The following is a 23,187-nucleotide window of genomic DNA, read 5'->3' on the forward strand; positions in this document are numbered from 1 at the left end:
CTTTAACTGACTTTCAAACAAACAATGTCACCTGACTTCCTGTTGGGTCTCGTTAGCGTCTTTAACTGACTTTCAAACAAACTATGTCACCTGACTTCCTGTTGGGTCTCGTTAGCGTCTTTAACTGACTTTCAAGCAAACTATGTCACCTGACTTCCTGTTGGGTCTCTTTAGCGTCTTTAACTGACTTTCAAGCAAACTATGTCACCTGACTTCCTGTTGGGTCTCGTTATCGTCTTTAACTGACTTTCAAGCAAACTATGTCACCTGACTTCCTGTTGGGTCTCGTTAGCGTCTTTAACTGGCTTTCAAGCAAACTATGTCACCTGACTTCCTGTTGGGTCTCGTTAGCGTCTTTAACTGACTTTCAAACAAACTATGTCACCTGACTTCCTGTTGGATCTCGTTAGCGTCTTTAACTGACTTTCAAACAAACTATGTCACCTGACTTCCTGTTGGGTCTCGTTAGCGTCTTTAACTGACTTTCAAACAAACTATGTCACCTGACTTCCTGTTGGGTCTCGTTAACTGACTTTCAAACAAACTATGTCACCTGACTTCCTGTTGGGTCTCGTTAGCGTCTTTAACTGACTTTCAAACAAACTATGTCACCTGACTTCCTGTTGGGTCTCGTTAACTGGCTTTCAAGCAAACTATGTCACCTGACTTCCTGTTGGGTCTCGTTAGCGTCTTTAACTGACTTTCAAACAAACTATGTCACCTGACTTCCTGTTGGGTCTCGTTAGCGTCTTTAACTGACTTTCAAACAAACTATGTCACCTGACTTCCTGTTGGGTCTCGTTAGCGTCTTTAACTGACTTTCAAACAAACTATGTCACCTGACTTCCTGTTGGATCTCGTTAGCGTCTTTAACTGACTTTCAAACAAACTATGTCACCTGACTTCCTGTTGGGTCTCGTTAACTGACTTTCAAACAAACTATGTCACCTGACTTCCTGTTGGGTCTCGTTAGCGTCTTTAACTGACTTTCAAACAAACTATGTCACCTGACTTCCTGTTGGGTCTCGTTAGCGTCTTTAACTGACTTTCAAGCAAACTATGTCACCTGACTTCCTGTTGGGTCTCGTTAGCGTCTGTAACTGACTTTCAAACAAACTATGTCACCTGACTTCCTGTTGGGTCTCGTTAGCGTCTTTAACTGACTTTCAAACAAACTATGTCACCTGACTTCCTGTTGGGTCTCGTTAGCGTCTTTAACTGACTTTCAAGCAAAGTATGTCACCTGACTTCCTGTTGGGTCTCGTTAGCGTCTTTAACTGACTTTCAAGCAAACTATGTCACCTGACTTCCTGTTGGGTCTCGTTAGCGTCTTTAACTGACTTTCAAGCAAACTATGTCACCTGACTTCCTGTTGGGTCTCGTTAGCGTCTTTATCCGACTTTCAAACAAACTATGTCACCTGACTTCCTGTTGGGTCTCGTTAGCGTCTTTAACTGACTTTCAAGCAAACTATGTCACCTGACTTCCTGTTGGATCTCGTTAGCGTCTTTAACTGACTTTCAAACAAACTATGTCACCTGACTTCCTGTTGGGTCTCGTTAACTGACTTTCAAACAAACTATGTCACCTGACTTCCTGTTGGGTCTCGTTAGCGTCTTTAACTGACTTTCAAACAAACTATGTCACCTGACTTCCTGTTGGGTCTCGTTAGCGTCTTTAACTGACTTTCAAACAAACTATGTCACCTGACTTCCTGTTGGATCTCGTTAGCGTCTTTAACTGACTTTCAAACAAACTATGTCACCTGACTTCCTGTTGGGTCTCGTTAACTGACTTTCAAACAAACTATGTCACCTGACTTCCTGTTGGGTCTCGTTAGCGTCTTTAACTGACTTTCAAACAAACTATGTCACCTGACTTCCTGTTGGGTCTCGTTAGCGTCTTTAACTGACTTTCAAACAAACTATGTCACCTGACTTCCTGTTGGGTCTCGTTAGCGTCTTTAACTGACTTTCAAACAAACTATGTCACCTGACTTCCTGTTGGATCTCGTTAGCGTCTTTAACTGACTTTCAAACAAACTATGTCACCTGACTTCCTGTTGGGTCTCGTTAACTGACTTTCAAACAAACTATGTCACCTGACTTCCTGTTGGGTCTCGTTAGCGTCTTTAACTGACTTTCAAACAAACTATGTCACCTGACTTCCTGTTGGATCTCGTTAGCGTCTTTAACTGACTTTCAAACAAACTATGTCACCTGACCTCCTGTTGGGTCTCGTTAACTGACTTTCAAACAAACTATGTCACCTGACTTCCTGTTGGATCTCGTTAGCGTCTTTAACTGACTTTCAAACAAACTATGTCACCTGACTTCCTGTTGGATCTCGTTAGCGTCTTTAACTGACTTTCAAACAAACTATGTCACCTGACCTCCTGTTGGGTCTCGTTAACTGACTTTCAAACAAACTATGTCACCTGACTTCCTGTTGGGTCTCGTTAGCGTCTGTAACTGACTTTCAAACAAACTATGTCACCTGACTTCCTGTTGGGTCTCGTTAACTGACTTTCAAACAAACTATGTCACCTGACTTCCTGTTGGGTCTCGTTAGCGTCTTTAACTGACTTTCAAACAAACTATGTCACCTGACTTCCTGTTGGATCTCGTTAGCGTCTTTAACTGACTTTCAAACAAACTATGTCACCTGACTTCCTGTTGGGTCTCGTTAGCGTCTGTAACTGACTTTCAAACAAACTATGTCACCTGACTTCCTGTTGGGTCTCGTTAACTGACTTTCAAGCAAACTATGTCACCTGACTTCCTGTTGGGTCTCGTTAGCGTCTTTAGCTGACTTTTGAGAGTAGTTAGCGATGATGTCATCAACTTCCTGTCCTTCTGTTCTGTGCTGGCCTGTCGACCTTTGACCCCCCATGCTAACACGCTGCTAGCTTGCTGCGCTGCTTTCCCATCAGCCACCTCTCTCCTGGCAGGAGGAGGGGCCGCCTCTCTCCCCGCCCTCCCTGCTGGTCGCCATGGTTACCCTGCCTGCTGGTCGCCATGGTTACCCTGCCTGCTCCCTCCTGTCCTTGACTTCTGAGGTCATTTCTAACTTCCTGCTTTCTTTCTCTTTCATGCCATCTTTTTTTCTCTTCTTCTAACTACCCTTCCTTCTTTCCCTTCTTCCTTTCTTTTCTTCTACCCTTCCTTCTTTCCTTTCTTCCTTCTTTCTTTTCTTCTATCTACCCTTCCTTCTTTCCTTTCTTCCTTCCTTCTTTCTTTTCTTCTAACTACCCTTCTTTCTTTGCTTTCTTCCTTCCTTCTTTCTTTCTCTTCTTCTAACTACCCTTCCTTCTTTCCTTTCTTTTCTTCTAACTACACTTCCTTCTGTCCTTTCTTCTTTCTTTTCATCTAACTACCCTTCCTTGTTTCCTTTCTTCCTTCCTTCTTTCTTTTCTTCTAACTACCCTTCCTTCTTTCCTTTCTTCTTTCCTTCCTTCCATCTTTCTTTCTCTTTTAACTACCCTTCTTTCATTTTTCCTTCTTTCCTTTCTTCTAACTACCTTTCCTTCTTTATGTCTTTCTTTCTCTTCTAACTACCCTTCTTTCTTTCCTTTTTTCCTTCTTTTCTTTCTTTCTCTTCTTTTAACTACCCTTCCTTCCTTTTTTCCTTCCTTCTTTCTTTCTTTCTCTTCTTCTAACTACCCTTCCTTCTTTCCTTTCTTCCTCCCTTCTTTCCTTTCTTCCATCTTTCTTTCTCTTCTTTTAACTACCCTTTCTTCTTCCCTTTCTTCCTTCTTTCTTTTTCTTCTAACTACCCTTCCTTATTTCCTTCCTTCCTTCTTTCTCTTCTTCTAACTTCCTGTCCTTCTTTCCTTTTTCCTTCCTTCCTTCTTTCTTTCTCTTCTTCTAACTACCCTTTCTTCTTTCCTTTTTTTCCTTCCTTCCTTCTTTCTTTCTCTTCTAACTACCCTTTCTTTTTTCCTTTTTTTCCTTCTTTCTCTTCTTCTAACTACCCTTCTTTGTTTCCCTTCTCCTTCTTTCTTTTCTTCTATCCTTCCTTCTTTCCGTCCTTTTTTTCTCCTAACTACCCTTCCTTCATTCCTCCCTTCCTTCCTATCTTTCCTTCTTTTTCCTTCCTTTCCCTCCATCCCTGCCTTCCTTTCATCCTTCTTTTCTCCTAACTACCCTTCCTTTTTTCCTTCCTTCCCTCCTATCTTTCCTTCCTTCTTTCCTTTCCCTCCGTCCCTGCCTTCCTTCCTGCTTTCATTTCCTTCCCTCCTTTCTCCTGTCTTGCCTTTGTCGGTTCCTCCCTTCTCACTCCTTCCTCTCCCTTCCTTCTTAAACCTCTTTTTTCTTCCTTTATTTCATCCTTTCTTCCTCACTCCCTCCCTGCCTTCTTTACTTCCTTATTTTCTTCTATTCCTTTCTCCTTTCTTTCCTTTCTTCCTCCCTTCTTCTCTGTTTGCCTGCCGTCCTTCCTTTCTCCCTTCCTCCCTGCCTTCTTTCTTTCTTTCCTTCCTCCCTTTCTTTCTTCCTCCCTCCTTCCCTGTCCGCCTGCCTTCCTTCCTTTCTAAACCCTCTCACTCACTCCCTGCCTTCTTTCCTTCCATCCTTCCCTCTGTCCCTCCCTTCCTTCTTTACTTCTTCCTTACCTTCCTCTTTCCTTTTTTACTTCATTCCTTCTTCCCTTCCTTCCTTCATCTTTTGTTCCTTTTGTCCTTCCTTTCTTCTTTCCTTCCTTCCTTCTGCTCTCCCTCCATGCCTTCTTTCCTTCCTCCCTTCTTTTATTCCTTCCTCCCTTTCCCTCTTTCCTTCTTCCCTTTCCTTTTTCCTCCCTCCCTCCCTGGCCACCTCCCTCCTCTCGGGGGCTCCAGTCCCTGCTCTGCTCCCCCTATGACATCACCCAGCGCCGCCTGCCTGCGGTGTGTGCCACCGTTGGGACGCTGGTGGGCTTGGACACGGCGGCGGACAGGAAACGGGAGGAGGGGATCTTGACTGGCCCCGCCCTCCCCGCGGAGGCTCGCTCATTGGTCGCTGCGACCACTCAGACCCCGCCCCCGTCCTGGCAAGCGTGGGACCTGATTGGCAGCAGCCTGGTTCACATCCTCTGCCTCTTGCTGCTGTTTTCCGTCTACGTTTGGAGCGAGCTGACGTAACCGTGACGACGCTTTCGCCGGGGCCCCTCCCTCCTGAGGCTAAGGCTCCTCCCCCTTGTTTTGGTTCATTCCTAGTCTTGTGTTGGCAAACAAACCTTCCAAATGTTGGAGAAGGCTGCAGGATAGTATGGCACAAGCTGCCTCGGAGGAGGCGGAGCCTCCAATGGTGGTTCCCTCCGTGCAGAGACATAAGAAAGATGATGTCATACTTTATTTACAAGCTTTAAGTTAGTATTTTAATGTTTGAGGCTGTAATTATTTCCCAACTTTATAACCATTGAGTTGCCAACTGCCAGAACAATAAAAAGGGACTCAGTTGTTTAAAATATTGACATTAATATTGCAATATTTTCAGTGTAAAATAAGCGTAATAATCAGTTCCTCCAGGAATTTGTCAGGATCGCACTTTCGTTCAACCTCCTCACATATTTGGGCCAATCAGCGGGATATTTTCTCATGGAATGTCAACACTTTGATCTTATGTTCGGGTCTTGTGAGGACAAACAACAACTACATACCAACTATTTGTTGCTCAAACAACAACAACTTACCAACTATTTATGGCTCAAACAACAATATACCAACTATTTATTGCTCAAACAACAACAACATACCAACTATTTATTGCTCAAACAACAACTACATGCCAACTATTTATTGCTCAAACAACAACAATATACCAACTATTTGTTGCTCAAACAACAACAACATACCAACTATTTGTTGCTCAAATAACAACAACTTACCAACTATTTATGGCTCAAACAACAATATACCAACTATTTATTGCTCAAACAACAATATATCAACTATTTATTGCTCAAACAACAACAACATACCAACTATGTGTTGCTCAAACAACAACAATATATCAACTATTGCTCAAACAACAATATGCCAACTATTTATTGCTCAAACAACAACAATATACCAACTATTGCTCAAACAACAATACACCAACTATTTTGTTGCTCAAACAACAACAATATACCAACTATTGCTCAAACAACATACCAACTATTAAGTGCTCAAACAACAACTATATACCAACTATCTATTGCTCGAATAACAATAGATCAACTATTTATTGCTCAAACAACAACATACCAACTATTTAGTGCTCAAACAACAACAACATACCAACTATTTATTGCTCAAACAACAACAATATACCAACTATTTATTGCTCAAACAACTATATACCAACTATCTATTGCTCGATTAACAATAGATCAACTATTTATTGCTCGAACAACAACAATATATCAACTATTTATTGCTCAAACAATAACAATATAGCAACTATTTATTGATCAAACAACAACATTATTCCAACTATTTATTGCTCAAACAATAACAATATAGCAACTATTTATTGATCAAACAACAACATTATTCCAACTATTTATTGCTCAAACAACAAGTAGATATCAAATATGTGTAGCTCAAACAACAATATACCAACTATTGCTCAAACAACAAGAATATACCAACTATTTGTTGCTCAAACTACAACAATATATCAACTATTGCTCAAACAACAACATACCAACTATTTATTCCTCAAACTACAGCAATATGCCATCTATTTATTGCTCAAACAACAACAACATACCAACAATTTATTGCTCAAACAACAACATACCAACTATTGCTCAAACAACAACAACATACCAACTATTAAGTGCTCAAACAACAACAATATACCAACTATTTATTGCTCAAACAACAATAGATCAACTATTTATTGCTCGAACAACAACAATATATCAACTATTTATTGCTCGAACAACAACATTATTCAATCAATCAATCAATGTTTACTTATATAGCCCTAAATCACTAGTGTCTCAAAGGGCTGCACAAACCACTACGACATCCTTGGTAAGCCCACATGAGGGCAAGGAAAACTCACACCCAGTGGGACGTCGGTATTCCAACTATTTATTGCTCAAACAATAACAATATGGCAACTATTGCTCAAACAACAATATACCAACTATTGCTCAAACAACAACTAGATATCCAATATTTGTAGCTCAAACAACAACAATATATCAACTATTGCTCAAACAACAATATACCAACTATTGCTCAAACAACAATATACCAACTATTTGTTGTTCAAACAACAATATATCAGTAATTGCTCAAACAACAACAATAAACCAAATATTTATTGCTCAAACAACAATAAATCAACTATTTATTGTTCGAACAACAACAATATATCAAGTATTGCTCGGACTACAACATTATACCAACTATTTATTGCTCTAACAACAACAATATATCAACTATTTATTGCTTGAACAACAACAATATACCAACTATTGCTCAAACAACAATATATCAACTATTTATTGCTCTAACAACAACTATATATCAACTATTTATTGCTTGAACAACAACAATATACCAACTGTTGCTCAAACAACAATATAATAACTATTGCTCAAACAACAATATACCAACAATTACTCAAACAACAATATACCAACTATTTGTTGCTCATACAACAATATACAAACTATTGCTCAAACAATAACAATATACCAACTATTGCTCAAACAACAACAATATACCAACTATTTATTGCTCAAACAAAAACAATATATCAACTATTCATTTCTCAAACAACAACAATATATCAACTATTTATTGCTCAAACAACATTAATATACCAACTATTTATTGCTCAAACAACAATATATCAACTATTTATTGCTTGAACAACAACAATATACCAACTATTGCTCAAACAACAATATAATAACTATTGCTCAAACAACAACAATATATCAACTATTTATTGCTCTAACAACAACTATATATCAACTATTTATTGCTTGAACAACAACAATATACCAACCATTTGCTCAAACAACAATATAACAACTATTGCTCAAACAACAATATATCAACTATTTATTGCTCTAACAACAACTATATATCAACTATTTATTGCTTGAACAACAACAATATACCAACTATTGCTCAAACAACAATATAATAACTATTGCTCAAACAACAACATTATACCAACAATTGCTCAAACAACAATATACCAACTATTTGTTGCTCATACAACAACAATATACCAACTATTGCTCAAACAATAACAATATACCAACTATTGCTCAAACAACAACAATATACCAACTATTTATTGCTCAAACAACAACAATATATCAACTATTTATTGCTCAAACAACATTAATATATCAACTATTTATTGCTCAGACAACAACAACATATCAACTATTTATTGCTCAAACGGCACAACTGCCTTTTCTACGTGTACCTGACCGACTTCCGGTTCCTGTCTACGACGCTGAGACTTCTGGGTAATGTGGAAACTTTTAAACACTTAACCACAGCCAAGGTCCTAGTTGTCATGTATATATATACTGCATATTATTCAAGCTTTATTCATCTAGGGTAAGACAAATAATAACACATTAATTAAACAAGATTTTGTTAGGTAAGGCGACAGAAGGTATAGCACAATAAGGCTTTGAGTCTGATTATGCGGTGGAGTGTGTATGCTACTATGGAAGCAGGACTACGTGAAGCGTTAGCAAGGAAATGTTAGCAGGAGTTGTAGGAGCGTGTTGAATCAAGCATAGAGAGTCCATTAGGGCGAGGCTGGTGGAAGGTCCGTGAGATAGGCACAAGGCTGGAGAGAGGCGTCAGAGTCCGTGTCTGAGCGAGAACTCGTTATCCAGGAAGCCAGTCAAGATCCAGAGGCATGTCCAGTGGTGCTCTCCGCACTTCGTGCTGGGGAATGAACGATGGTATGTACACGGGCCGTAACAGTACCCCCTTCCTTATGCGAGGCTCTCGACAAGCAGCGGGTAGAACTCCTCTAACAGGGAGGGGTCAGCAAAGTAGGAGGACGGTACCCAAGATTGGCCCTCCGGTCCATACCCCTTTCAGTCGATTAGGTATACCTACCCCCTAACCTACCGACGGACCCTGTGGATCTCCTTTACAGTCCAAACAGGGTCATGACTTCCGAGGAGCCTAGGAGAAGGGGGCCAGGGGGAGAGAGAGGGCGGTCTGCCACAGGTTGGAGCTGGGATACATGGAAAACAGGATGCCTCTTCATAGAAGGCGGGAGAGACAATCTTACGGAGGCAGGATTTAATATGGCCTCCAGAATATAGCCCGAAATAGCGAGGTGCCAATTTCCGCAGGGTACCTGAAAGTGGAGGTCCATGGCCCGTAACATCACCTGTTGTCTAGGCTGCCTTTGGCACTGCTGCGCATCCTTTCAGAGGCTTTCATAAGGGCAGCACGGGCGGTCCTCCAAACACTATGACGTTTGATGTGGGCTTGGGTGGACGGGACTGCCGTTTCGACCTCCTGTCAGGAAAACATTGGGGGTTGATAGCCCAGGGAACATTCAAAGGGGGACATAAGAGTAGCTGAACTCTTCATAGCGTTGTACGCATACTCAACTCAAGGCAAGTACTTTCTCCAGGAGGCAGGCTGGCGGGCAGCAACGCAACACAGCAGCACAACGCAGCATTGGTTTGCCTTTTCCGCTTGCCCGCCCTGGAGGTGATACCATGAGGCGAGGCTGACCGTAGCCCTAAACCCCTTGCAGAAGGCCTGCCACACCCGGTAAGTGAACTGGGGGCCAAAATCCGAGACGATATCCACCAGGATACCATGTTGTTTGAATACATGCAGGTCGAGGAGATCAGCAGTTTCGTCAGAGGAGGGAAGCTTGGGAAGGGGAACAAAATGTGCAACCTTGGAAAATCGGTCGACTATGGTTAGGTTACTAAAGTCCAAAGCAATGTAGGACCAAAGACGGCCGGGGACAGGTAAGGGGCACAGGATCCCCGCCGGCGGCCAGTGGGAAGCCTTATTACAGGAGCATGTGGTGCAAGCGGCGATGAACTCATGGATGTCGTATGCCATTGACGGCCAACAGAACCGTCGCCGGATGAAGAATAGAGAGCGTTGGAACCGCAGATGGCAGGAGAAGATGCTGGAATGGCCCCAGTCCAGCATCAGGGTACAAACAGATTGTTTGTACCCCTGTTGAGGTCCGCCGCCTGGTCTCGGGTTAAAGCGCAGGGCGGTCCTTATCTGGTCCTCTACTTCCCAGGTGACCATGCCCACTATCCGGGCAAGACAAAGGATGGGTTCCGCCGTTGGCGTGCAGGTGGGCTATTCCATGAACTGCTGGGAGAGGGCATTAGCCTTCGTGTTGCAGGAGCCTGGCTTTAAGCGAGACAGTGTAATCAAAATGGCTGAAAAATTGGGCCGAATGAGCCTGACGCTCGTTACGCTTCCTGGCAGAACGGATATCGAGCAGGTTGCGGTGGTCCTTCAAGATTTGGAACTTGTGTCTGGCTCCCTCCAGCCAGCAACTCTCTATTACGGAGAGAGGCGCCTGGAGAAGAATGCACATGGGAGAGCACCGCTGGGAGAGCACCGCCCCAATCCCTGAATCCGACGCGTCCACATCCCAGATAAAGGAATTGTCCGTGTCGGGATGGATGAGGATTTTGAAGGGCTCACTGGTCTCCCTGGTCCACTGAATTGGAAGGCTGGTAGAGGTGAGAGCGTGGAGAGGTGCAGATACCTTACTGAAGTCCCGGATGAAACGCCGGTAAAATCCAGCGAATCAGTTCCGTACGGGTGGTGGGTTGGGGCCACTCCAACACCGCCTCAATCTTCTTGGGATCCGCTCTGATGCGACCCTTTTCGACGACAACAGATGTGCGTGGAACTTACATATCTCAGCCTCGACAAACAACCGTTTATTCCAGTAGGCGTTGTAGGACCAGGCGGACACGTATAGTTGACGTGAGACAATTCTACTTCCATATAAATGTGTTGGAACATGAGGGCAAACACTTTTCAGGTGTAAAATAAACATGGTCGTCCACAAGTTTTTCTGTCATTATAATTCATTGTTAGAGGTGTCCAAAAAATAGACCTAACTTCCTGTTGTCGTCTCTTAAAGGGTCTTGTTAGGGTCTTTAATTCGGTTTGAAACAAAGTATGTCACCTAACTTCCTCTAGTCTTTTGAAGGGTCTGTTAGGGTCTTTAACTCTGTTTGAAACAAAGTTTAACTCGGTTTGAACCAAAGTATGTCACCTAACTTCGTAGTCTATTAAAGGCTCTTGTTAGGATCTTTAACTTGGTTTGAAACAAAGTTTAACTGGGTTTGAAGCAAAGTATGTCACCTAACTTCCTCTAGTCTCTTGAAGGGTCTGTTAGGGTCTTTAACTCGGTTTGAAACAAAGTTTAACTCGGTTCGACACAAAGTATGTCACCTAACTTCCTCTAGTCTCTTGAAGGGTCTGTTAGGGTCTTTAACTCGGTTTGAAACAAAGTTTAACACGGTTTGAACCAAAGTATGTCACCTAACTTCGTAGTCTATTAAAGGGTCTTGTTAGGATCTTTAACTCGGTTTGAAACAAAATATGTCAACTAACTTCCTCTAGTCTCTTGAAGGGTCTGTTAGGGTCTTTAACTCTGTTTGAGACAAAGTTTAACTCGGTTTGAACCAAAGTATGTCACCTAACTTCGTAGTCTATTAAAGGGTCTTGTTAGGATCTTTAACTTGGTTTGAAACAAAGTTTAACTCGGTTTAAAGCAAAGTATGTCACCTAACTTCCTCTAGACTATTAAAGGGTCTTGTTAGGGTCTTTAACTCGGTTTGAAACAAAGTATGTCACCTAACTTCCTCTAGTCTCTTGAAGGGTCTGTTAGGGTCTTTAACTCGGTTTGAAACAAAGTTTAACTCTGTTCGACACAAAGTATGTCACCTAACTTCCTCTAGTCTCTTGAAGGGTCTGTTAGGGTCTTTAACTCTGTTTGAAACAAATTTAACTCGGTTTGAACCAAAGTATGTCACCTAACTTCGTAGTCTATTAAAGGGTCTTGTTAGGATCTTTAACTTGGTTTGAAACAAAGTTTAACTCGGTTTGAAGCAAAGTATGTCACCTAACTTCCTCTAGACTCTTAAAGGGTCTTGTTAGGGTCTTTAACTCGGTTTGAAACAAAGTTTAACTCGGTTCGACACAAAGTATGTCACCTAACTTCCTCTAGTCTCTTAAAGGGTCTGTTAGGGTCTTTAACTCGGTTTGAAACAAAGTTTAACTCGGTTCGACACAAAGTATGTCACCTAACTTCCTCTAGTCTCTTAAAGGGTCTGTTAGGGTCTTTAACTCGGTTTGAAACAAAGTTTAACTCGGTTTGACACAAAGTATGTCACCTAACTTCCTCTAGTCTCCTGGAGGGTCTGTTAGGGTCTTTAACTCGGTTTGAAACAAAGTTTAACTCGGTTTGAACCAAAGTATGTCACCTAACTTCGTAGTCTATTAAAGGGTCTTGTTAGGGTCTTTAACTCGGTTTGAAACAAAGTTTAACTCTGTTTGAAACAAAGTATGTCACCTAACTTCCTCTAGTCTCTTAAAGGGTCTTGTTAGGGTCTTTAACTCGGTTTGAAACAAAGTTTAACTCTGTTTGAAACAAAGTATGTCACCTAACTTCCTCTAGTCTCTTAAAGGGTCTTGTTAGGGTCTTTAACTCGGTTTGAACCAAAGTTTAACTCGGTTTGACACAAAGTATGTCACCTAACTTCCTCTAGTCTCTTAAAGGGTATTGTTAGGGTCTTTAACTCCGTTTGAAACAAAGTTTAACTCTTAAAGGGTCTTGTGTGGATCTTTAACTCGGTTTGAAACAAAGTATGTCACCTGACTTCCTCTAGTCTCTTAAAGGGTCTTGTTCGGGTCTTTAACTCTGTTTGAAACAAAGTATGTCACCTAACTTCCTCTAGTCTCTTAAAGGGTCTGTTAGGGTCTTTAACTCGGTTTGAAACAAAGTTTAACTCGGTTTGACACAAAGTATGTCACTTAACTTCCTCTAGTCTCCTGGAGGGTCTGTTAGGGTCTTTAACTCTGTTTGAAACAAAGTTTAACTCGGTTTGAACCAAAGTATGTCACCTAACTTCGTAGTCTATTAAAGGGTCTTGTTAGGATCTTTAACTTGGTTTGAAACAAAGTTTAACTCGGTTTGAAGCAAAGTATGTCACCTAACTTCCTCTAGTCTCTTAAAGGGTCTTTGTTAGGGTCTTTAACTCGGTTTGAAACAAAGTATGTCACCTAACTTCCTCTAGTCTCTTAAAGGGTCTTGTTGGGGTCTTTAACTCAGTTTGAACAAAAGTTTAACTCGGTTTGAACCAAAGCATGTTACCTAACTTCATTTAGTCTCTTAAAGGGTCTTGTTAGGGTCTTTAACTCGTTTTAAACAAAGTTTGATTTGGTTTGAACTAAAGTATGTCACCTAACTTCTTCTAGTCTCTTAAAAGGTCTTGTTAGGGTCTTTAACTCGGTTTGAACCAAAGTATGTCACTTAACCTCATTTAGTCTCTTAATGGGTCTTGTTCGGGTCTTTAACTCGGTTTGAAACAAAGTTTAACTCTCTTAAAGGGTCTTGTTAGGGTCTTTAAACTCTGTTTGAACCAATGTATGTCACCTAACTTCACCTAGTCTCTTAAAGGGTCTTGTTAGGGTCTTTAAACTCTGTTTGAACCAATGTATGTCACCTAACTTCATCTAGTCTCTTAAAGGGTCTTGTTAGGGTCTTTAAACTCTGTTTGAACCAATGTATGTCACCTAACTCCCTCTAGTCTCTTAAAGGGTCGTTTTAGGGTCTTTAACTCGGTTTGAAACAAAGTTTGACTTAGTTTGAACCAAAGTATGTCACCTAACTTCCCCTAGTCTCTTAAAGGGTCTTGTTAGGGTATTTAACTTGATTTGAAACAAAGTTTAATTCGGTTTAAACCAAAGTATGTCACCTAACTTCCTCTAGTCTCTTAAATGGTCTTGTTAGGGTCTTTAACTCGTTTTAAACAAAGTTTAATTTGGTTTGAACCAAAGTATGTCACCTAACTTTCTCTAGTCTCTTAAAAGGTCTTGTTAGGGTCTTTAACTCGGTTTGAACCAAAGTATGTCACTTAACCTCATTTAGTCTCTTAATGGGTCTTGTTCGGGTCTTTAACTCGGTTTGAAACAAAGTTTAACTTAGTTTGAACCAAAGTATGTCACCTAACTTCCTCTAGTCTTTTAAGGGGTCTTGTTAGGGTCCTTAACTCTGTTTGAAACTAAGTGTAATTCGGTTTAAACCAAAGTATAACTTCCTCTAGTCTCTTAAAGGGTCTTGTTAGGATCTTTAACTCTGTTTGAAACAAAGTTTAACTCGGTTTGAACCAAAGTATGTCACCTAACTTCCTCTAGTCTCTTAAAGGGTCTTGTTAGGGTCTTTAAACTCTGTTTGAACCAATGTATGTCACCTAACTCCCTCTAGTCTCTTAAAGGGTCTTGTTAGTGTCTTTAACTCGGTTTGAAACAAAGTTTAACTCGTTTTCAACCAAAGTATGTCACCTAACTTCATCTAGTCTCTTAAAGGGTCTTGTTAGGGTCTTTAAACTCTGTTTGAACCAATGTATGTCACCTAACTTCATCTAGTCTCTTAAAGGGTCTTGTTAGGGTCTTTAAACTCTGTTTGAACCAATGTATGTCACCTAACTTCATCTAGTCTCTTTAACTCGGTTTGAAACAAAGTTTGACTTAGTTTGAACCAAAGTATGTCACCTAACTTCCTCTAGCCTTTTAAAGGGTCTTATTAGGGTCTTTAACTCGGTTTGAAACAAAGTTTAACTCGTTTTCAACCAAAGTATGTCACCTAACTTCATCTAGTCTCTTAAAGGGTCTTGTTAGGGTCTTTAAACTCTGTTTGAACCAATGTATGTCACCTAACTTCATCTAGTCTCTTAAAGGGTCTTGTTAGGGTCTTTAAACTCTGTTTGAACCAATGTATGTCACCTAACTCCCTCTAGTCTCTTTAACTCGGTTTGAAACAAAGTTTGACTTAGTTTGAACCAAAGTATGTCACTTAACTTCCTCTAGCCTCTTAAAGGGTCTTATTAGGGTCTTTAACTCGGTTTGAAACAAAGTTTAACTCGTTTTCAACCAAAGTATGTCACCTAACTTCATCTAGTCTCTTAAAGGGTCTTGTTAGGGTCTTTAAACTCTGTTTGAACCAATGTATGTCACCTAACTTCATCTAGTCTCTTAAAGGGTCTTGTTAGGGTCTTTAAACTCTGTTTGAACCAATGTATGTCACCTAACTCCCTCTAGTCTCTTTAACTCGGTTTGAAACAAAGTTTGACTTAGTTTGGACCAAAGTATGTCACCTAACTTCCTCTAGCCTTTTAAAGGGTCTTATTAGGGTCTTTAACTCGGTTTGAAACAAAGTTTAACTCGTTTTCAACCAAAGTATGTCACCTAACTTCATCTAGTCTCTTAAAGGGTCTTGTTAGGGTCTTTAAACTCTGTTTGAACCAATGTATGTCACCTAACTCCCTCTAGTCTCTTTAACTCGGTTTGAAACAAAGTTTGACTTAGTTTGAACCAAAGTATGTCACCTAACTTCCTCTAGCCTCTTAAAGGGTCTTATTAGGGTCTTTAACTCGGTTTGAAACAAAGTTGAACTCGTTTTCAACCAAAGTATGTCACCTAACTTCATCTAGTCTCTTAAAGGGTCTTGTTAGGGTCTTTAAACTCTGTTTGAACCAATGTATGTCACCTAACTCCCTCTAGTCTCTTTAACTCGGTTTGAAACAAAGTTTGACTTAGTTTGAACCAAAGTATGTCACCTAACTTCCTCTAGCCTTTTAAAGGGTCTTATTAGGGTCTTTAACTCGGTTTGAAACAAAGTTTAACTCGTTTTCAACCAAAGTATGTCACCTAACTTCATCTAGTCTCTTAAAGGGTCTTGTTAGGGTCTTTAAACTCTGTTTGAACCAATGTATGTCACCTAACTTCATCTAGTCTCTTAAAGGGTCTTGTTAGGGTCTTTAAACTCTGTTTGAACCAATGTATGTCACCTAACTCCCTCTAGTCTCTTTAACTCGGTTTGAAACAAAGTTTGACTTAGTTTGAACCAAAGTATGTCACCTAACTTCCTCTAGCCTCTTAAAGGGTCTTATTAGGGTCTTTAACTCGGTTTGAAACAAAGTTTAACTCGTTTTCAACCAAAGTATGTCACCTAACTTCATCTAGTCTCTTAAAGGGTCTTGTTAGGGTCTTTAAACTCTGTTTGAACCAATGTATGTCACCTAACTTCATCTAGTCTCTTAAAGGGTCTTGTTAGGGTCTTTAAACTCTGTTTGAACCAATGTATGTCACCTAACTCCCTCTAGTCTCTTTAACTCGGTTTGAAACAAAGTTTGACTTAGTTTGGACCAAAGTATGTCACCTAACTTCCTCTAGCCTTTTAAAGGGTCTTATTAGGGTCTTTAACTCGGTTTGAAACAAAGTTTAACTCGTTTTCAACCAAAGTATGTCACCTAACTTCATCTAGTCTTTTAAAGGGTCTTGTTAGGGTCTTTAAACTCTGTTTGAACCAATGTATGTCACCTAACTTCATCTAGTCTCTTAAAGGGTCTTGTTAGGGTCTTTAAACTCTGTTTGAACCAATGTATGTCACCTAACTCCCTCTAGTCTCTTTAACTCGGTTTGAAACAAAGTTTGACTTAGTTTGAACCAAAGTATGTCACCTAACTTCCTCTAGCCTCTTAAAGGGTCTTATTAGGGTCTTTAACTCGGTTTGAAACAAAGTTTAACTCGTTTTCAACCAAAGTATGTCACCTAACTTCATCTAGTCTCTTAAAGGGTCTTGTTAGGGTCTTTAAACTCTGTTTGAACCAATGTATGTCACCTAACTTCATCTAGTCTCTTTAACTCGGTTTGAAAGAAAGTTTGACTTAGTTTGAACCAAAGTATGTCACCTAACTTCCTCTAGCCTCTTAAAGGGTCTTATTAGGGTCTTTAACTCTGTTTGAAACAAAGTTTAATTCGGTTTGAACCAAATTATGTCACCTAACTTCCTCTAGTCTCTTAAAGGGTCTTGTTGGGGTCTTTAACTTGATTTGAAACAAAGTTTAATTCGGTTTAAACCAAAGTACGTCACCTAACTTCCTGTCGTCGTCTCTTAAACACGACGTTTGCATTGCAACAATGTCTGCAACGTTTTACTGCGCCACAATCGCAAAAAATAACAAAGCCCACAAAATCCTGGAGGGACCGAATAGCTGACTTGGGGATTCTTCCCAGAGTAACTCTTTTTCATTCTCACGGCAACAAGTGCGTCCCTTTTACACTCTTGTTTGTGTTTCTCTGGACGAGGATGACTGCATTTTTAAGGGACGGTTGGCAACCCAGCTTATGTTAGCATTTAGCTCGCATCTAGTCATAACAGTCAATATGGTTCTAGGTTTAGTTTTCTTCAAATCATTTCCAGTTGGACTTTTCAGCCAGAAAATGAAGAATCTTACCAGCGTGTCTTAACAGCACAATTTGGACCATTTGGTGTACGCGCTAACTTGTTAGCGAGTGAAAGAAACCAATCCAAAATGGCCGCCAGCCCAAAAATGTATTCTCTCTTTTTTTTAACGTCAACTTCCTCTGGCCCTTGGAAACTTGAACTTTAAATGAAGTAGAAGAAAGACTTGTAAGCGCTTTTAGCTGATTCACGATATGACTGTTTATACGTTTTGCTGACCTGCTTTAAAAATGAATGCTTAAAATTTTTATGTCAAAGTAGAATGTGAATATTTACTATTTGCTTTGTTAGACCTCGCTGCGATCCTAACGTAAATGACGTCGAGCGGGGGTTGAAACCTTCAAACAGACGTGTTGTTGTTGTCTCCAACACAGCAGCGGATTCCAGAAGTCCTCACCAAAAAGCAGCCTCGTGGCCAACGTGACATTTAATAAACAAAAATGTTTTTCTTTCGTGGCAGCAAGATAAGACGTTAGCTGTGCGCTAATGTGACGTTTGATATGGCAATTCTGGAGGCGGAGCTAATAAAAAACTTTCAGGGAGCTTCTGTCCTTTTAAAAGCTCCGAAAGCAAAAACTGGCACGCAATAAAAGTGCGACACTTTTGCGTTCACACTAAGAAGTACACTAGGACAAAATGCAGTGCACTGTCAGTAGGGCGCAGTTAGTTTAGTTGAATCTTGCCATCAGGGTGCTTGCAATTCACCTTTAAAACGAAGAGAAGAAGAAATTAGTAAATATTATGAATTTGGGACAGTACAACGATGTCAGAGTTTTCAAAAAACTACCGTATTTTCTGGACTATAGAATCCATCCATCCATCTTCTTCCGCTTATCCGAGGTCCGGTCGTAGGGGAAGCCCAGACTTCCCTCTCCCCAACCACTTGGTACGGCCCCTCCCGGGGGATCCTGAGGCATTCCCAGGCCAGCCGGGAGACATAGTCTTCCCAACGTGTCCTGGGTCTTCCCCGTGGCCTCCTACCGGTCGGACTTGCCCTAAACACCTCCCTAGGGAGGCGTCGGGGTGGCATCCTGACCAGATGCCGGAACCACCTCATCTGGTTCCTCTCGATGTGGAGCAGCGGCGGCTTTACTTTGAGCTCCTCCCGGATGACAGAGCTTCTCACCCTATCTCTAAGGGAGAGACCCACCACCCGGTGGAGGAAACACATTTCGGCCGCTTGAACCCGTGATCTTTTTATTTCGGTGATGACCCAAAGCTCATGACCATAGGTGAGGATGGGAACGTAGATCGACCAGTAAATTGAGAGCTTTGCCTTCCGGCTCTGCTCCTTCTTCACCACAACAGATCGATACGGTGTCCGCATTACTGAAGACGCCGCACCAATCCACCTGTGGATCCCACCATGCCCTCTTCCCCCACTCGTGAACAAGACTCCGAGGTACTTGAACTCCTCCACTTGGGGACTATAGAATGCACCAATCAAATTTTAGAAGAAAGTTTTTTTTCCTAGTTGTAAGTCCATCCATCATCTTCCGCTTATCCGAGGTCGGGTCGCGGTTGCAACAGCCTAAGCAGGGAAACCCAGACTTCCCTCTCCCCAGCCACTTCGTCTAGCTCTTCCCGGGGGATCCCGAGGCGTTCCCAGGCCAGCCGGGAGACATAGTCTTCCCAACGTGTCCTGGGTCTTCCCCGTGGCCTCCTACCGGTCGGACTTGCCCTAAACACCTCCCTAGGGAGGCGTTGGGGTGGCATCCTGACCAGATGCCGGAACCACCTCATCTGGTTCCTCTCGATGTGGAGGAGCAGCGGCTTTACTTTGAGCTCCTCCCGGATGACAGAGCTTCTCACCCTATCTCTAAGGGAGAGACCCACCACCTGGTGGAGGAAACACATTTCGGCCGCTTGAACCCGTGACCTTTTTATTTCGGTGATGACCCAAAGCTCATGACCATAGGTGAGGGTGGGAACGTAGATCGACCAGTAAATTGAGAGCTTTGCCTTCCGGCTCAGCTCCTTCTTCACCACAACAGATCGATACGGTGTCCGCATTACTGAAGACGCCGCACCGACCCGCCTGTGGATCCCACCATGCCCTCTTCCCCCACTCGTTAACAAAACTCCGAGGTACTTGAACTCCTCCATTTCGGGACTATAGAATGCACCAATCAAATTTTAGAAGAAAGTTTTTTTTCCTAGTTGTAAGTCACACCAGACTATAAATCACGCATATGTACGTTGTGAAATGAGTTATTTACACAGAAATGTTCTGTAAATTTCAGTTTAACAGACTCAATAACTCCACGGTGACGTTTTGGTGAATTTACTGAGGAACTTGTGAAAGTGAAACCACACAAAAAGAACGAAGTTAATACTAACGCAGACACCCGTACACCTGTTAGCATGTTGATGCTAACGCTAACAACACCGGCTACATTACATCACGATAGCGCATACAATTGTGCGCGAAAACTCTCCCGACAGACATCACACATGGGACAGTTTAGTGAGTAAGAATAGTTTTAGTTGTATTGTAAAACTTACAAACGTTGCTTGGAGCAATAAATGGAGAATTCATACGAGTAGAAACTAAAAGCCGGAAGGGCACTTGCACATCCGGTTGAAAGGACTAAACAGAGAAAAGTACTGTGTACCGCGATGTCCGAACTACGGCCAGCGGGCGAGACAGCACAAGTTCCAAACACATATCCAGTGGTCTGCTAATCTGTCGCCCTCTGGTGGCCAACCAAGGTCACAACGCCATTAAGTGTACTTTCAAGTAAAGTAGTATATCCATCCATCCATTTTTCTACCGCTTGTCCCGTTCGGGGTCGCGGGGGGTGCTGGAGCCTCTCTCAGCTCCATTCGGGCGGTAGGTGGGGTACACCCTGGACAAGTCACCATCTCATCACAGGACCAACACAGATAGACTACATTCACACACTTGGGACCATTTAGTGTTGCCAATCAACCTATCCCCAGGTGCATGTCTTTGGAGGTGGGGGGGCCTATCCCCAGGGGCATTTCTTTGGAGGTGGGAGGGGCCTATCCCCAGGTGCATGTCTTTGGAGGTGGGAGGGGCCTATCACCAGGGGCATTTCTTTGGAAGTGGGAGGGGCCTATCCCTAGGGGCATTTCTTTGGAGGTGAGAGGGGCCTATCCCCAGGGGCATTTCTTTGGAGGTGGGAGGGGCCTATCCCTAGGTGCATGTCTTTGAAGGTGGGAGGGGCCTATCCCCAGGTGCATGTCTTTGGAGGTGGGAGGGGCCTATCCCCAGGTGCATGTCTTTGGAGGTGGGGGGGCCTATCCCCAGGGGCGTTTCTTTGGAGGTGGGAGGGGCCTATCCCCAGGTGCATGTCTTTGGAGGTGGGAGGGGCCTATCACCAGGGGCATTTCTTTGGAGGTGGGAGGGGCCTATCCCTAGGGGCATTTCTTTGGAGGTGGGAGGGGCCTATCCCCAGGTGCATGTCTTTGGAGGTGGGTGGGGCCTATCCCCAGGGGCATTTCTTTGGAGGTGAGAGGGGCCTATCCCCAGGGGCATTTCTTTGGAGGTGGGAGGGGCCTATCCCTAGGTGCATGTCTTTGAAGGTGGGAGGGGCCTATCCCCAGGTGCATGTCTTTGGAGGTGGGAGGGGCCTATCCCCAGGTGCATGTCTTTGGAGGTGGGAGGGGCCTATCCCCAGGTGCATGTCTTTTAGGGGTGAGAAGAAGCCGGAGTACCCGGAGGGAACCCACGCATTCACGGGGAGAACATGCAAACTCCACACAGAAAGATCCCAAGGACTACTCAGGACCTTTGTATTGTGAGGCAGACGCACTAACCCCTCTTCCACCGTGCTGCCTAGTACCAAATGATGGGAAAAATGCTAAACACTTTCTTATCCATGTTTTAGCTGCTTGAAAGTTCTCATTGATTAAAAAACCTTAAGGAAGTAAACAAGGTAGGAGTCCAACTTTCACAAACCCAAATATTTATTTTTTGTAATTATTCATTTTATATCCGTTATATTATTATAAAATGTGTATATGTAAATATACATATATATGTACATGCATATAGTATCACTATAGAGTTACTGTGCATGCAGTCCGCTTTTGGCCCACGGCCAATTTCCTAAAGCCCCATGCAAAAAGTTAGTACACCATTGCTACGGACCTTCACCTGCAGTGAGCTAACGCCTCCAAAAGATGGCGCCCCAGCACAAATAATAATCTGTATTATGAAAACTATTTGCATTTTGTCTGCCAGCGAAGAAATATCTGTAAATGAGTCGCACCGCTTTATAAACCGCAGGGTTTAAACCATGGGAAAAAATGTAGCGTGTTATAGTCTGGAATTTACGGTAGTATACAGAGTACTTATGAAGTGTACTGGGCCACGGAAGTACAGTGTTTCACTTCGTGGTTTAATGACTACAACCTATGCCTCACAGACCTAGCCTAACATTAACACCGTGTGGACATTTTATGTTAGTTTGTTAGCTTTCTGAAACGTCCCACTAGAAAACCAGTATTTGAACGCCGCTTGATGTTGGAGTTCGTTCTCATCACATCAGGGAAAATCAATTTTGTCGCGTTTCCCACGATTGAAACCTTTAAACAGACTTTGAGCAGAAACTTCCCGGTTGACTCAAACATAAAAGCGGATTCCAGAAGTCCTCACCCAAAACCTGCCTCGTGGCCAAGGTGACATTTAATAAACAAAAGGTGAAGACTATCAAAAATGGAGGCCATATAATTAGACTTGTGTGCAGACCACCTTGGGCAAAGTTTTATCCTGGCTTTGGAACTCCATGACGATCTCGAAAGTACTAAACATAAAACTGCTAACCTTAACCCGCCCCTCCCCCAGCCAGGACAATCTGTGTCTTCCTCACCACGTTTAATGACTACAACCTTTGCCTCAAAGACCTAGCCTAACATTTAACACCGTGTGAACATTTTATGTTCGCTTTCTGGAACGTCCCACTAGAAAACCAGTATTTGAACGCCGCTTGATGTTGGAGTTCGTTCTCATCACATCAGGGAAAATCAATTTTGTCGCGTTTCCCACGATTGAAACCTTTAAACAGACTTTGAGCAGAAACTTCCCGGTTGACTCAAACATAAAAGCGGATTCCAGAAGTCCTCACCCAAAACCTGCCTCGTGGCCAAGGTGACATTTAATAAACAAAAGGTGAAGACTATCAAAAATGGAGGCCATATAATTAGACTTGTGTGCAGAGCACCTTGGGCAAAGTTTTATCCAGGCCTTGGAACTCGATGACGATCTCGAAAGTACTGAACATAAAAGTGCTAACCTTAACCCGGCCCTCCCCCAGCCAGGACAATCTGTGTCTTCCTCACCACGTTTAATGACTACAACCTTTGCCTCAAAGACCTAGCCTAACATTTAACACCGTGTGAACATTTTATGTTAGCTTTCTGGAACGTCCCACTAGAAAACCAGTATTTGAACGCCGCTTGATGTTGGAGTTCGTTCTCATCACATCGGGGAAAATCGATTTTGTCGCGTTTCCCACGATTGAAACCTTTAAAGCGACTTTGAGCAGAAACTTCCCGGTTGACTCAAACATAAAAGCGGATTCCAGAAGTCCTCACCCAAAACCTGCCTCGTGGCCAAGGTGACATTTAATAAACAAAAGGTGAAGACTATCAAAAATGGAGGCCATATAATTAGACTTGTGTGCAGACCACCTTGGGCAAAGTTTTATCCAGGCCTTGGAACTCCATG

At 42.3% G+C, this 23,187-nt stretch overlaps 1 protein-coding gene across 4 annotated transcripts in view; it reads left to right on the plus strand.

The window, feature by feature from the left end:
• Nucleotides 1-23,187, plus strand: part of lrch1 (leucine-rich repeats and calponin homology (CH) domain containing 1) — a 141,497-nt gene that overhangs the window by 111,965 nt on the left and 6,345 nt on the right. Inside the window, exon 19 of one of the 4 annotated variants that reach the window (XM_061879948.1) lies at nucleotides 4,835-14,988. The exons of 2 other annotated variants lie outside the window; for them this stretch is intronic. In XM_061879948.1, coding sequence (XP_061735932.1) covers nucleotides 4,835-5,116 — 282 coding nt within the window. In that variant the 3' untranslated portion in view covers nucleotides 5,117-14,988. Of the gene's footprint in view, nucleotides 1-4,834; nucleotides 14,989-23,187 lie in introns of those variants that run through there. One more of the 4 variants, XM_061879949.1, reaches the window with a different exon arrangement.

The sequence above is a fragment of the Nerophis ophidion genome, linkage group LG19 (genome assembly GCF_033978795.1).
Source record: "Nerophis ophidion isolate RoL-2023_Sa linkage group LG19, RoL_Noph_v1.0, whole genome shotgun sequence".
Taxonomy (NCBI): Eukaryota; Metazoa; Chordata; class Actinopteri; order Syngnathiformes; family Syngnathidae; genus Nerophis; species Nerophis ophidion.